Below are 16,737 nucleotides of genomic sequence, written 5' to 3'. Positions count from 1 at the left end.
TTGTCATTGTCTCATATATCTTGTACAGAGCTTTTTATAACAGATGATGAACTGAAGAAGGTTCATGATTTTGAAGAACAATGCATAGAAGAATATTTCAGAGAAAAAGAGGATAGATTCAATTCTTCCAATGATGAAAGAATCCGCGTTACCTCTGAAAGGTGGTCAGCCTTTGGTTTCTTAGACATATATATATTTTGAGACCTATCTTAGAATGTCTGTATCTTTCATTCTGTGAGAAGAAAGCTTTTAAAATGTCCTTTACTTTATTACTGTCTACAGACTAGATAAAACAGTCAATTATGATGACAGTTAATGGATAATGATATGAAGATAACATTCTACTATGTAGAAACTAGACAGTAAAATGTATCTACTGCCCACAAATTAGGCAGTATTGTCTAGAAGTAATCAAATGTTAGTAGACGTTCCATGAAAATTTCACAAAAGCTATATTACTTATATAATAAAAGGATGGATATTTTTAACCAATATGTGTCAAAACAAAGGTTTTAGGATGTAATTCTACAAAGCATGTTCTAGAGACAAACTAGGTGTTTGTTTAATGTAGTATCCCATTTTTCCACATTTAACAGTTATGGCATATAGGAACAAAGACTTTAGGTGACAGAAGGGTTACCTTCTCACCCCTAGTGTGATTACAGCTAAAATCTCCCCTGTGCCCACAGCTAGCAAACCTAGGGGAAATTTTCCCATTAGTGCCAATGAAGATTTTTTTCCTAAGCATTTCAGTCTTACAAGAGTGGGAATGCAGCTTGCTCTGATTGTCCAAGGGAAAAAAGAGATATTGCTACTCCTTGTAGGTCTCCACCCTACCTCTCAGCACACCTGTAATTACAAAAGGGAAAACTAAATTCATTTTATGCTACCTTGTGAGTAAATATCTCCTTTGCCTTTACATATATCTCAATAATTCAATATGTCTTGCAAATTTAGACCAAGCGTCTTTTTGTCACTTGAAAAGCATTAGGTTCTACTCATGTAACTATACATGAATTCCACCATGTTGTTATGAGGTAACCTGAGGTATTTCTACTAAGTGGATATATTATTCCAGTAAGCTGATAATCTCTGTGAAGATCTTTCAAAACCAAAGAAACATCTTAGTTTGTGTCTTTCACACACACATGTACCTTGATTATTATTGGTATAACAATAATATCTAGATTAGCAACAGTTCATAATTAGTGGACTTGATTATAAATACATCTAGTTAACCTGTTTGACATGTGCAAAACTAATTCTACTTTTCTCTTGTTTCCCTTTCCTTAAATAGGGTAGAGAATATGGCCATGCGATTAGAGGAAGTAAATGAACGGGAACATTGCATGAAGGCATCACTTCAGACTGTAGACATCCGTCTTGCTCAACTGGAAGACATGATAGGGAGAATGGCTACAGCATTAGATAAGCTAACCGGCCTAGACAGAGCAGAGATCACTAAGGTACGCTCTCGAACATCCTCTGATTGTACTGACACAGCCTACATTGTGAGACAGAGTAGCTTCAACAGCCAAGAAGGAAACACTTACAAACTTCAAGAGAGTATTGACCCCACAGGGGAGGAGTCAATGTCACCAACCTCTCCAACAATAACACCCCGCTTGCGAAGTCACTCCTTTTATGCAGTGAATATGAAGGACAAGTGTGGGTTTGACAAGCTTGAAAGCATTTTTAAAGAAAGGTCTCTGAGCCTCCATCGTGCGAGTAGTTCCCATTCTGTCTCAAAAGAGCAAAAAGTACCTTTAGTGCCTACAAGCGCTCTGTCTATTGCCCCAGATTCCAGAAGGCCTTCCTCTTGCATAGACATTTATGTCTCTGCCATGGATGAGCTGGAGTCTGTAATAGAACCCCTCGACAGTTCGATAAATATCCTGGGGACAGGAGACCCAGCTCTCCAAGGTCAGATGGCTTCCAGCATTCTCTCAAGTAGTGCTTACATCAGTGGTTCTCCTGCCGACAGAATTTCAGGCAGGAGTATTGACTATGAAGACCCCTCTTCAATAGAAACAAGGGTGTTTTCTTCAGACTACTCACAACTCACAGAAAGCCAAAACCCATGGGAATCTGACCCTCCCTTGTACCAAACCTTAGAGCGGTCTAAAAGCAGTCGATACCTGGCTACATCTCCATTTCTTTTGGATGAAGCACCCATTGTCAAATCTCACAGTTTCATGTTCTCGCCTTCTCGGAGCTACTTCAGCAGCCTTGGTGTGCCAGTCAAAACAGCAGAGTACACGAGCATCACAGACTGCATAGACACAAGGTGTGTCAGTGCTCCTCAAACCATTGAAGAAAGATCCATCTTCCCTGGGATCCATGGAGAGAAAATAGAGGACATAGGATGCTGCCACCCTGAGAGGGAGGCAGAACTAAGTCACCCAAGCTCTGATAATGAGGATACTGAAGCCAAAGACAAAAAAGTGGTTTCCTTATCATCTCAAGATAGCAATACATCTAGAACACTGCCTAACAGTATCCCTCTTCCAAAAATTGAACGGGCCAACAGTTATTCGGCAGATGACTCCAACTCATTGTATGCACACACCCGGAAAAGCTTCTCCATCAGTGATAAACTTGATAGACAACGCAATGCGGCAAGCCTACGAAATACGTTCCAGCGGAGCAAGTCGTCAAAACCAGAGAACAGAGGGGACACCTTGTCAATGAGAAGACTCTCTAGAACAGGTGCCTTCCATAGCTTTGAGAGCAAGCACAGTTAGAGATAGCAAGCATATGACAAGAAATGTCTGAGAATTGTCTGCTCTCCAGCTCTTTTCTTTAGCAGAATGAAGTAACCTCAGACCGTGATATGTCAGCAACAGCTGGCATCTGCCACCCGTCAAGTTAGCACTTTGTAATCTCAGTGTCAAGCACTGGGCTTCTGTATCTTGACCTAGTTGACAATTGCACTTAATGGGGGTAGGGGGTGGGTGGAAAAATTATAGAGATGTTATTTTTAAAAACCTTTATGATATCATGCATAAATGGGTGAATAGATTAAGAAATCTGCCTTTGACATAAGGATAGATTGTGTTTTTTTAAGGGAAACAAAACGCATACAAAGATGGTATTTGAATTTTGATTCTGTTGGCTTTTACACCAGTGCCATCTTTGTGATGGCTGATGAACTACACCTTTGTATTATTCTGTGGAAACCAAAAGCAAACAAGTCCTTAACTTTCCCCAGCCTGTTCACTTCTCTGTATTTCTCTTTAATCATGGTAAAGAGAAATTAGCTGAACACTCTCACAGTTCACCGGTCTCTTTTTTGTATTAACTTATAGTGCCACAAATGTTTATATTTTCAAGAAGGGAAGAAAAGAGATGCCTTTTGTATAGCAGCATGAGGAAAAGGGAACAATTTATTTAATAAGTAGTCACATGGTTTCCTGTTATTAAACAGGCTTTTTAGCACAGTTGAGCAAGCTCAGGATGAATGTAATTAAGTGGAATAGTAAATATTTATTTTTTTAAGCACACACGTCATCAGTTTAGAAGGTATGTTGTGGAACTCTATTAAAATGTCATGGTGAGAGGGTGCAAATAAGAGCAGAACTGATATTATGTGCTCTGTTCCGTGCTATGTTTTCATTTCATTATTTTTTTAGTATTTGCATCTACTACAGCTTTTCTTCTTTTTGTCCTTGCTATGTTCTTATAACTGTTCCCTCATTTAGCTTCCACCATTTTATTTTAGGACATATTGTACCAGAACATTACAATATTTATAGTACTGTATGTTTATTATATGGTCTGATATTGAAGGAGCACGGAACAACAGAAGATGCTGAATGATGTTCTCTGACAAAACAAAGGCTTACAGAGCTTAGTTAAACTGCCAAAGTGAAATTAGGATCATGATAATTGCAAAAGCCATTCTTTTAACTATGCTTCCATTGTATAGAGATCCAAAATAGTGAGACATTAATACTGTGCCCTGGAATGTAAGAGCCAGTTCCATCCCACTACTCTGCAGCCCTACTATACATCAGTGTTTGCAAGAACTCTTGAGGGTTGCAAGAACTCAAAGTATTTCACACTATTACTTTGAAGGTGGTTCACACTATTAATAGGATAATATAGCAGATAGATCACAGTGTCCCCCAGAAGAAGGAAATCTTAACATGGAACAATTTTAGAGAAATAATTAATCCTTACTTAATCATATGGGATCACTAGATCTATAGTAATATATGCACCACTGTCCTTTGTTGCTGATAATATATAGGACACATTTCCTTTTAAAATACTTTCTGCACTCTCAAATGGTCATGATTCATTTAAGAAGTTTTAACCATCTCAGCCTGAACATGTACACGCAAGCACAAAGCATTAAAGGGCAAGAAAAACTAACCTGATCCTATCCAGAAATGTTGAGCTACAAGTCCTAACAGTCTCAGCTGATATGTCCAATTGTCAGGTGTTACTGAAGCTCTCAAAGATGGCTCAAGTAACACTGCTACAAGCACACAACACTGATAGTGTGGATTTAGTTTTTTCTGACACTAAGGACCTCATCACATTTAGGAGGGAGAGCATAGGGAACATTGTTATCCCATTCCATCCTGTCTTTCCCTGTCTTATGGGATGGCCCATGCCCTTTTTGCATCTTATCCCATCTTTTCCCCATTTTCCCCTGCATTCTACATTCAGGAGTCGGGTAACTGTCTTTGGGCTCCGTTTCCATAAGCTGCAAAAACAGAGCCCCAAGGAGTCCCACCAGAAGTACCCTTACATTGTCTGATGTCCTCCGTGAGACTTGGTTTCCAAAATGCATGGAAACGGAGCCCAAAAACCATCTGATGAGGTCCTAATTAAGTAGGGGCAAAGAAAAAACCCTGTGCTGATTTCAATTGCACAATTATTAGATTCTGTTGTACATTCCATCCTGTCTATCAACCCAACTATTCTTCTAAAGTTTACCCAGCCGTTTGGTAGTTTGTTGACTTGTTTGAATGTATGTAATTGTGTCTTAAGATGTGCTGTCTTTATGGAGACCAAGAAAAAAGCAATTTTCTTTACCAGTCTGCTTCACCTGATACTTTTGTTATGGATTTTAGAAGAGCACCTTTAGGAAGAGAAAGAACATTTCAGAGTGGTACTTTTTCCCACTCCAATTTGCCCAATAAATTGCTTTCACATGTATACACAAACAAACACACATTGCCCAGGGAATATCAGATATATATTTCCTGATGCTTTCTTTTTAAAAAAAAAAAAGTTAAAACTAAGCCAAACAATCCCCAAATTCGGCCTTGTGTATTAGCATGCAATATAGTTAATTCTTGTATCAAGGAATTCTCCAGTACATTTTAGCTGATAATGCCACTTTTAAAGCTTAATTTCATATTTACCACAATCATTTCCTACTAAGTAGTATTAAGATTAAAGTATAATAAGATAGCCCTGACCTGTTTTTGGTACAGCCTCAAAGAGTACTAGGAAAGGAAAAAGAAAAAATACAGAAAATTCCAATCCCTCAAACACAAAACAAAATTAATCACTGTTCTACCCTCCTCCTTCCTCACCCCCATCTAAACATATAAAAAGTTTGAATTCTGTCCATATTCCCAATTGGACACGTCTCACATAACAGTTATTTAAATCTACATTCATTTTAATCATAAAAAGGTAAAGGTTTTCCCCTGACGTTAAGTCCAGTTGTGACCGACTCTGGGGGTTGGTGCTCATCTCCATTTCTAAGCCGAAGAGCCGGCGTTGTCTATAGACACCTCCAAGGTCATGTGGCCGGCATGACCGCATGGTGTGCCATTACCTTCCCGCCGGAGCGGTACCTATTGATCTACTCACATTTGCATGTTTTCGAACTGCCAGGTTGGCAGGAGCTGGGGCTAACAGCGGGCGCTCATTCCGCTCCTGGGATTTGAACCTGGGACCTTTCGGTCTGCAAGTTCAGCAGCTCAGTGCTTTAACACACTGCGCCACCACCAGGGGCCCTATTTTAATCATATTGCACTATAAAAATTGTTCTTACCTTCCATTTTAAAAAGTCAACAATATCTGTTCCTTTACCCCAGGCATGGGCAAACTAAGGCCCAGAGGGTGGATGCAGCTCCCTGGGTGCTTATCTCAGGCCCTCCTCATTTTCCCTGTAGAAGGACATGACGTGACAAAAAGATGGGAGATGAAGGTACATAGCAGCTGAGAGCCCTCTGAAGTGTTCTCAGCCACGGTGTGTCTTGCCCTCCTCTCGGCAGGACAGCTCAAAAAAGGCACACGGAAATTGAGAGCCCTCTGGAGCACTCTCAGATGCCTCCTGTCTCACCATCCTCCCAGCATAATGCCAAGAGGATATCATGAGGATTATGGGAGGTTTGGAGCAGTCACCGCGTGTCCTGCCATCCTCCCGGCATAAGGATGGAGTGAGCAGCCCCATCCTTACGCTGGGATGACAGCCTGAGGATGACATGGGCCCTGCCCTGACCCATCCTGGCCCAGTCCCACAATGTGGCCCCAAGGCAAAAAAGTTTGCCCATGCCTGCTTTACCCACACTAAGCAGTATGCAGCAAAATAGAATTTCATATTGATCTCCTTGCAATATTTTTCATTTGCCAAAAAAATCTTGACAAATCTTTCTGCAAGTGTTTTAAAATATGTGTCTTTTGAAATAATACTGTCTGAAACAAAAACAGCATTCTAGTTAACACATTAATTTTTACTACTAAAATTCTCCCCAATAATGATAGGTTTCAGTTCTTCCATCTTTGATTTCATTCCACATCTTAACATAGGAATGTTAATATTACATAAAATTTGAAATTATTGTAATCCCTAGATATGTCACCTTTTTCTGATTTTGTAGCCAGTTTTTCCATCAATTCTGTTTGATCTTTCATCTTCATATTTACAGTCAATATTACACACTTTTGTTTGTTAATTTTAAAATATGCCAATCCCCAAATTATTTTAATATTACCATCAGGCTTTCCATGCTTTTGAGTGGATTTATCAGGGTAATCATAAAATCACCTGCAAATGCCCTCAGTTTGTACGATTCCTTTTTAATCTTAATGCCTGGAATCTTTTCATCTGACCTAATGTCTCTGTTCAAAACTTTAAGTGCTAAAATAAACAGCAATGGTGACAACAGACATCCTTGTCTAATTCCTTTTTGTATCTGACATGCTTTAGACAGCTCTCTAACAATTGCTATAGCTGCGCATTCGGTCTACATCTAAATTTTTCCCTTATTCTTTTAAGAATGAGTAACACATGGTTTTTCTATGCAAAAGTCTTTGATAATATCTCAACTTTTTGTACTAGTATCTTTAAAGATCTGAAAACCCAAATCAGACCTGTCTTTCAGAGAAGTAAGTGTAATCCTTTATCTCTCTATTTTTATATCTCCATGATTTTCCTAATTCCAGGTTGACCATTAAATTGGAAGATTCAATACATTTGTAATTTATCTTGAAAAAAAACTAATATTTTATCTGAGGTTCTATCTTTGGGAGGAATAGAATAATCCCATTCCAATCCCCAATAAGCACCAACTGTTATATTACACAGTTAACAATTAATCCCCAACACTATGTAACAGGTTACCCTACTTTCACTCAGAGCATTCACCCCCACTACCAAAGTTTTAATCCCTGGTAAATTAATCTGGTTCATCGGCCAGTACTAGTTCTCAACCCAAAATAGGTTTAATATACAACACCAACCCCATTCTTTTTCTTCTGGCCTGAGAAAAATTATTCTTGTTTCAATTCTGTATGACGGAGGTAAACAAAGCCAAATGTTTTATGTCATACTTTTGTGCATCTCTTGTAGATCAATTATATCCAAATTTTAAAAAATTAAGAATAAAAAAATCTCTTCTGTGGAGTGCTGGCTCCATTTATGTTCCTAGAAAAAACATTTGTATCCAATTTTTTTGCAATTTAGTCGGATTTATTTCATGTCAGGAGCAACTTGAGAAGCTGTAAGTCACTTCTGGTGTGAGAGAATTGGACATCTGCAAGGACGTTGCCCAGGGGACACCCGGATGTTTGATGTTTTACCAACCTTGTGGGAGGCTTCTCTCATGTCCCTGCATGGGGAGCTGGAAATGACAGAAGGAGCTCATCCATATTCTCCCCAGATTCTAACCGTCAGGTCAGCAACCCAACCTTCAAGTTAGCAGTCCTGCTGGTGCAAGAGTTTAACCCATTGTGCCACAGGGGGCTCCATATTTAATCAGATGAGTCCCCATTAATGGTGTTCAGTGTCTGATGGATGTTGTTTGTTAAGTACTAGGGGCCTCATCACACTTTCCAATTTAAGCATCCTAGAATGCTTGCCAGCCAGTAGAGGGACAGATAGGCACACATGCCATCACATGACAACTTCTGGTGGAGGCACTGCTTCCATCCAGTGTGAAAGCATCTTAGGATGCTTCCTCATCAACACAAGGCTCCCGTGTTCTGCCCAAATTGGGCAATGTTTCCTCCCTGTGATGGGGGGAACAATGTTGCCCCACATTACTGCCAGTTTGCTATGCTTGCTGCAAAATGGCACGGGGGGGGGGGGGGGGGGAATAAGGTCCTGGGTCTCTGACATCTGAAGACTGCTTCCCCTTTCTTTTCTTTGCTTCTGTTCCTTAAACATCAAATCCTTTTTCTTATCTTCTTCGTTCCCTTACAAACCTTATATTTTCTCACTTAATATCTTGGTTTTTGCATCAAATCTTACAAAAGTAAGTGTTTTAAAACTCGGTCTGTCAAGGTTTTACCATGTTCTTCTTTAGCTGCCAAAAAAAACCCAGAATCCTTTCTTTTGCATAAAATTCTTATCAGAATCTCCTTAAAACCTTCAATTTTGTGAAGATTGAATCTGTCACAGTCTTTTTGATGAAATAAACAATTACATCTCTTGGCGAGTTTCTTGCCTTTGCCAATATACTTTATTCTATAAACAGTGTCCGTTTTATAACATATTTCCTCTATTTCTTTCTCCCAAAAAATCTGCCAAGTCATTAATCTGTTATTCTTTTCTTTGTTCTCCGGAATTAAACTGAATCTTAAACATTATTTCCTCTGCCTCATTTCAAATTGGGTCAGATTATACAATTATTGTTCTTTCTTTTTATACATTAGACTTCAAATCAAGTTACTTCATTTTCTCATTTATCATCTTGAATTCTTGTTGTAATTGTCAATTGATTCTTCAATGTCTTTCACTTCTCTCCTGATCTTCCGATGTATTTCTTATTTCAATTCTTGTTTAATTTTTGATTTTTTTCCCCTTGTTTCTCTTTTTTTTATCGGGTCCTCCTGGATCTGTTTGCATTCCCCCATCATTTTTACTATTAAATTAAACTAATTTCCCCTTTGATTTCCAAAAAAATGATTTAAAATAACTTTTAAATCTTTTTTGAAATTACAGCACATATCTCTCCTCTTTTTTCCCCTCTCCAGAATACTCAGTCTTGTTAATAGAATCAGGGGACATACCTGGGCTGCTTTTCATTACACAGAAAAGATAGCTTACTTAATTAATCCAGATCATTAAAAAGAAAGTTTAAAAGATGGGGTAGATTATCCTAGAGTCCATTTAAAAAACAAATTATTTCTCGCAGCTGGGCAAGCATGTTTCATTGCCAATTGCCTACTCCAGTGATCTCCTTATGAAGACCTTAGTTGGGCTGATCTGGCTGATCCCACATTCCCTCCTCTATTCAGAATGAAATTTCCATAGTCATGGCTCACTCCTGATCAATGATCACTGCTGAAGACATTTCTGGAATCAATCACATGCTCAAAATGTTTGAACACCATTTCCTCCCACTGGAATTCAGCATCCAGTGGGATGCCGACTTCCATATTAATCCATACCCATATTAATCAAGGAGCAATAATTCCATTGCTACATTATTATTATTATTATTATTATTATTGCTATTATTATTCATTTCTATCCCGCTTTTCTCCCATGGGTGGGATTCATAGCGGTGTACAACATATAAAATTCATACAAATACATCTGACCGTAATACATAATCAGATTAATACATCATATCCTAATATAAAAACCCAATTAACATATCAAATAAAACGATTTTTAAAACTTGCAGCAAGCACCATTTACAAATATCCATAAACTCAGACCACTGAAGTTGTCAGGTATTATCAAATTATTTATCAGACTGGCAGTGCCTATTATCATTTGTCTGGGAAGGCTTGGCTCCACAGAAAGGTTTTAATTTGTGAATCTAAGGCCAGTAAGGAGGGGGCTTATCATACCGCATTAGGAAGGGAGTTCCAGAGCTGCGGGGACATCACCGAAAAGGCCCTCTCTCTTGTTCTCACCAAACGCATCTGCTATGGTGGTGGGACCGAGAGAAGGGCCTCTCCTGAGGATCTCAGGGCTCAAGTGAGTTGGTAAAAGAAGATATGGTCCCTCAAGTAGGCTGGGCCCAAACTTTATAGGGCTTTGTAGCCCAAAGCCAGCACCTTGAATTGTGCCCGGAAACAAACTGGAAGCAGTGTAGCCACTTCAGGAGCGGGGTAGTTCTTTCTCTATATCCCGCTCCCGTGAACAGTCTAGCAGCTGACCTTTGAACCAGTTGAAGTTTCTGAATGCTCTAGGGAGTAAACAAAGTGAGTAAACTTCTTTGAGGGGTATAAAGGTAGAAGTACTCTTTTAAAAAAAATCTGAAAGGTGGTAAGTAGTTTAACACATAGAGAATATATATTTGAAAGCAGTTATGTGATTATGAAAATACAATTTTCCAGGAACAACTTTGGTTTTCTTGATACTGTGCTGCATCTTTGATGCCTGTTAGGAACACATCCTGTATTTCAAATTTTGCTGTCTATGAACAAATCATTTTGGGTATTTGGAACAATTCACTGTATTTGCTTTCCAAATGATGGCAAGAATAAATAGTGCACACATTTATCTCATCATAGTTTCTTCTAAACAAGTACAGCTTTATATAGTCAAATAGAGAGAGATTCTATACACCTAGAGAAATACAGTTTTGATTTATTGCCTATTATCCTAAACCATTATAATATTGGCTTTATAACTGCTGATCCAACATTCAAATGAACAGGAAAGCCACATTAATGTGAGATGAAATGAGAGAGCACCAATAAGTTAGGATAATCAGATTTTTCTACTTCTTGATGGGAATCCCACTATTACATGTATTGAGTGCTATATTATAAAAATATCATGTCCCGTGCATAATCCAATATTGTGATGATATGTGATTGTATTAGTGAACGTTATAGAATAGCATCTGACTTCAATCTAGTCAGATGTTTATACGGTGTATAACGTTCAATAATACAGCACATGTTACACTGAACAATAGGCTTTGCCAGCCACATTGCCAGCATATAGATATATAGATATAACATAATATACATTCCTTGGGCAAGGAGTCACCATTGGTAGCTGCAATGTGTTTCACTTTCTTCCATATAGCTCCACTGTCAATGTCTGTGAACTGGCATAAAAATGAGCCACTGTGAGCTGTGATAGGTGCGTTGTGATAGTGTGAAAGAAAAAAAGGGCATGTTATGCAAAATATAAGATAATTAACTTCAAAGTAATATTTTAAAACTCAGTTGAGTTAACTGTTTGTTTACATATGCTGGACAATTAAGGAAGCAGTGTACAGTATTTTTAAAATATTTTCATATAGTGATTCATTCTGTTGTTTCCAGTTTCAGTGATGCTACTCTATACTTGGGTATATACATGTCCATAATATGGAATGATAGCACATTATTCTTTCACAGTAATAGTGTGATAATGGTTGAAATAGTTTCTTCTTCCTTAAAGTTCAGTCTTATTTTGTGCCGATAAAAATGCATGCGTTGTTCCATTAATTCCTTTGAACTATTATGAAGTTTAACATTTCAATATTGCCTGCCTGTTACAATGAATCCAGTTAGAATGAATTAATAATTTTGGACTTGTACATTCTTTTCCAATGTGTTCGTTTTAATGAAATTGATTTTTAAAAGCACTTTAACATTACATGGAATGAAGTATATTGAACAACACAGGTCTTGAACCTATAGCATTTCTAACTGAAATAATATATCTTTTGGAAATAAGGTACTTCATTACCAGTTTTAGCCAAGGTCTGTTAACAAGTAGCAGCAAGTTGCAAATCACTGACGTTATAAGAATTGTCAGTAAGAAAATAAAACCCATACATCTATATAAGAAAAATTGCTGAAGAGTCTGGAAAGTAAACGTTCATATGATTTATTTTCGACATTTGGAGATGCATCTGTGTATCTGGGTATCAGGATATGTGCTTCTTTCTCAGGGTTTAAATGGCTTAGGGAACATAATTGTAAGAGAGAAAGCAAAACAGTATTTTAGATTGTGCAGCCACCCAGATCTTGATCAATGTAAGGAGGAAACTCAACTTTGCAAGCCAGTGTTCATGTAATAAAGTGGACACTTGCGTCACGTGGAGCCTTAAAATCTGATCCTAACATTGTCTACATCAAGAAAGCCCAACATTATATCAAGGCCAGAGGAAGAGCACAATGGCTTTACAGGGATCAGTGTTGGCACAAATTGTTAGGATCACAGCGTGGGTGGGATCTCCAGAATAATAATTTTAGAGAGAGATCCTCCCTGGTATTAAGGAAACTGTTCTGGAAGAAGATGGTTGAAGATAAAGGCATCTCATTCCTGCATCTGGAAAGAGATGATGAAGTTTCTATTCACATTTACCCATCTGTCTCCCCAAATTAAAGATGAACAGCCTATGAAGCTGAATACAACCCAGTAAGAAAGAATGAAAATGTTACTGGAAACTCTTAATGCAAGCTTTTAGGTGAACAAAATACACATGTATTTTATATTCTCAGGTTATTGCTTTCAGTGATTCAGAAATCAGGACAAGAAAATGGCAAATGCCTTCTTGGTTTCTAATCATTAAGATGTCAAGGTTTCAGAGTGAAAGGGTTTAGTAATCTCTAACAAATTAATATTTTTGGAAAAAAGCATATTTGCACAAACACACCCATTTGAAAACAGAGGAAATATACACTTTTAGTCTAATGATTATATCACCATTTAACATCAGATCTTGGAAATAGTAATTTCACCATTCAGTATCCCTCAGTCTAATTTCTAATAGTTGTAGTTCAAAAAAGAAATGTTCAAAAGCTGTGGTATTAATCTAATTTCCAGAAAGCTCTGAACTCTTATAAAGCTTCCACACAGGAGCAATTTTGGAAGGCCAAGCTTTCAGGTGCCCTGAAATTAATAGGTCTGTTGAAGTCCCAATGCATCACAGCTCACAAAACACTCCAAAGAAAATAATCCAAAGCTACAAAGTGTCCCTTAGTTTATTTTTCTTTTGATTTAATGTATTTTTCATGCCATTACTGATTCTCCATCTCAAAAAAAACATAATGTAGATGACAATGAAGTAATAGGTCTTAAACTATCCCCTTTCTCTTCTTTCTCTTCATTAGAAATCACAATGTTCAAACTTTTCATACCTACCAAAAGCATGACCATTATTGAGATCTGCTTTTGTGACATGTTTACTTTGGTTTTCTGGTTTTTCACTTTTTCATTAGAACATTCTGGAAATCAGTCTGTGCCTGTGTTTTCTTCTCTGGAAGAATAATTTCCTTTAGATGTCTAAGTACAGCAAGTCCAACGTCTTTAAAAGATATATACCCCAATCCAGATTTCCTTTTATATGTGCAACTATCAATATGAACAAAAATTATTGCAGCTCAGGAGAGGCCCTATAACTCAATATAGTAAGGCAGCCACTTCTTCATTAAAAGGCAAGAAATAATGAATTAATTTGTTGCTGTTTTATTGCCTGAAATGCTTTTGGGAATTTCTGCTCATGTGTTGAAATAATATTAGTGGCTCGAGTACTGGGCAGCATGATTGGAAGGTACTGAAGTACGGGGCATCATTTGGTGCTCTACTTCAAGCAACAAAATGTGTTGAGTTGTGGAAATACCATATTTCACTGATTCTAAGGTACACTTTTTCCGTTTCAGGGGTTTCAAAAATGTGGCACCTTATATTTGCTGGGTAATATTTTTTGTAGAACTGTTTTACTTCTGAGAGAGAGGAGAAAAAGCCCCAGGCGCAATGGCTCTGTCATGCCCTCACTCATTTTGTCCTCCGCTTCCTCCTTCTACTGCCTCCCCAATGGGGCCAAATACTTAATAATATAGACTCACGCAGACAAATTACTTGCAGGGTTCTTCACACTCCTTCCTCACCCCACAGGAAATATTGCACTGCAAAACATATTAAAAGAAAACAGGTATTGTGTGTGCGGAGGAAAATTCTAAAAGATATTCTAAGAAAATACTTTTTTCAAAAAAAAAAGTTGCGCCTTAAATTTTATGGTGCCCTCGGTTCAGTGAAATACGGTACCTATGTGTTCTCCAATTGAAGCATGTAGCTGATCATGGGCAATAATTTGAATATCCTTCAGTAGAGCTGCAAAACTTTGAGGCAGAGCTTGGCGACATTACTTGCAGAAACATAGTTGCATTCTGGACACTGTTGTCCCAAAAGTTTCTCAAACTCTCCTTCTAGAACCCGGCTGTTCAGTTCTTCCCTGTCTTAATGGTGTGAAAATGGTAGCATATACTTAGATAAAAAGAAGTTGCAATTTTGAGCACAATGACATGGAAGTAAATCCCATTTTATTGAGCACATTGGAACCTTTTTCTCCAAAACATGCAGAGGATTGCACCTATTACTGAATCTGGAAAGGCACCTTGTGGAATTAGACATTTGAATAAACCAGCTTTATTCAACGGAGATTAACATTAGAAGCCTCAATGTTAGGCCTGTCCTCCAAATTGAAAGGGACGGCATATTCTTCTGCTTATTAGCAGGACTAAAATAATGCTTACCCCTTGAAAAGAGTTGTGTATGAACATTGGAAGAATTGTCAAAACACAGTATTTTATTTTAGATGTTAGCAATACCCAGTAACAAAAATACGTTGAGTATGTGTGTTCAACAGTGAGAGGCATTAAAGGAATGTTTTTCTTTCATCGTTGTAGCTAACCTCTCTAAGGGGAATTTTGATGCTGCTATTGCTGTCTGGAACAATGTTTGGAACATATCCTAAACGTTATATATTAGAAGGATTATGATTTGCAAACATTACCTTTTAAGAAAACCTATTTAAAAGCAACAAATAAAAATGTGATTTCTGAATTACGTCCTGGAAAGATTTATTTGTTCACCCATAAAATATATACATAAATAAATACCTAGAAGAATGCCCTTTAAAGTTCTACTGGATTCACAATGCACTTTTAGATTGTATACTTAGAAATGTAAAAAAAACAGAAGTTGGCAGTTGCTGCGGTAGGACTTTTGAAATTTCTGTAACAAATGTTTTGCAATAAAAAGGGATGTAGTTGAAAACTTGCCTACAGATCCCTGGTACCTTTATTTGTAGTCAGCTTTCAATGTCCAAATCAACCATGCATGTTACTATTTATATCAATCCAACACTGCCACTCTTAATTTATTTGTGATTGCCCCTAGCATGATTAATTCATATGTATACATGGTCTGCATTTGTAAAACTTCTACCCAGTGCTGCTATTGACAATCCTCATTTCTTTTCACTCACAGAGTTGTAAAATGGTTGCTAATAATTGTACTCACACTGTCATTCTGAGCTGACTTACACAAAACAGCTGATCTCACCAGGTGTTCAAGAAAAAACATATTGAAATAAAAATATTAAAAATGATATTTCTACATAAAAGCATGACATTACATTACCCTTGCATTTTGTCTTATCATGTTTCAAAGAATTACCAAATAATGGTGCTCACTAACAAAGGGCAAAGCTGTTGTGTTGCTCAGCACACTGGGTATTGCTCAAGCTCACTGTGTGGATTCTGGACAAGGGGGTATCCTAATAATGCATATACAGTAGACTTTCAATTAACCAGCATCCATGGAGATCGATAAATGCCAGATAAATGTAGCTTCTGGTTGCTTGAGAGTTACTGTTAAAAATAGACATAACTAATACTATACCAGTTTCTCAAACTGTGCTCTTCCAAATGTTTTGGACCTCAGTTTTGACCATTCCTAACAGCTGGTAAACTGGCTGGGATTTCTGTGAGCTGAAGTCCAAAACACCTGGAGGAGAAGAGTTTGAAAAACACAGCCCCAAACTATACCATACCATAAACCAGTGGTTCTTAACTTGGGGTCCCCAGATATTTTTGGCCTACAACTCCTAGAAACCAAAGCCAGTTTACCACCTGTTAGGATTTCTTGGAATTGAAAGCCAAAAACATCTGGGGACCCCAGATTGAGAACCACTGCCATAAACTTTGCATTGACAATATTAATATTGAAATAAATTAATTAAAAACAAATAGCGACAAACTTAATGTACAGTTTTATTGTATTATAAAAACAGCTCTGTACGCAATTTTAGTTTTTTAAAATTGCCAGTTGCTTGAGAGTTCTGGTTGCTTGAGTTCCAGTTAACTGAGAGTGTACTGTCTTAGGGGAAAGCCATTCACAGCCACAACTCTCTTACGTTCAGCAAGAGTGGGCAACATCCAGGGCTGAGGTCTATGGAGAGCTGCATCTACTCCATCTGCCTTTTTTCAGGGAACAAAATGACCACTTGGGTGCACAGAGACAAAAAACACTGGCTGGGATCTTGTTACAACCTCACAAGTGTTTCATAGTCACATTAGTGACTA

General features: G+C 37.7%; 1 protein-coding gene and 1 long non-coding RNA gene across 4 annotated transcripts in view; one reads left to right on the top strand and one right to left on the bottom strand.

Annotated features, from left to right (window-relative positions):
- Positions 1-15,431, top strand: part of trpm3 (transient receptor potential cation channel subfamily M member 3) — a 450,655-nt gene extending 435,224 nt beyond the window's left edge. For all 3 annotated transcript variants that reach the window (XM_062971987.1, XM_062971988.1, XM_062971989.1), the window contains 2 exons: positions 29-161; positions 1,298-15,431. In XM_062971987.1, coding sequence (XP_062828057.1) covers positions 29-161; positions 1,298-2,744 — 1,580 coding nt within the window. In that variant the 3' untranslated portion in view covers positions 2,745-15,431. The remainder of the gene's footprint in view (positions 1-28; positions 162-1,297) is intronic.
- LOC134296612 (uncharacterized) overlaps positions 1-16,737 on the bottom strand; it is a 61,387-nt gene that overhangs the window by 25,335 nt on the left and 19,315 nt on the right. The gene's annotated exons all lie outside the window — the stretch shown is intronic.

Source organism: Anolis carolinensis, chromosome 2 (genome assembly GCF_035594765.1).
Source record: "Anolis carolinensis isolate JA03-04 chromosome 2, rAnoCar3.1.pri, whole genome shotgun sequence".
NCBI lineage: Eukaryota > Metazoa > Chordata > Lepidosauria > Squamata > Dactyloidae > Anolis > Anolis carolinensis.
This window is presented reverse-complemented; position numbering and strand designations above follow the sequence as displayed.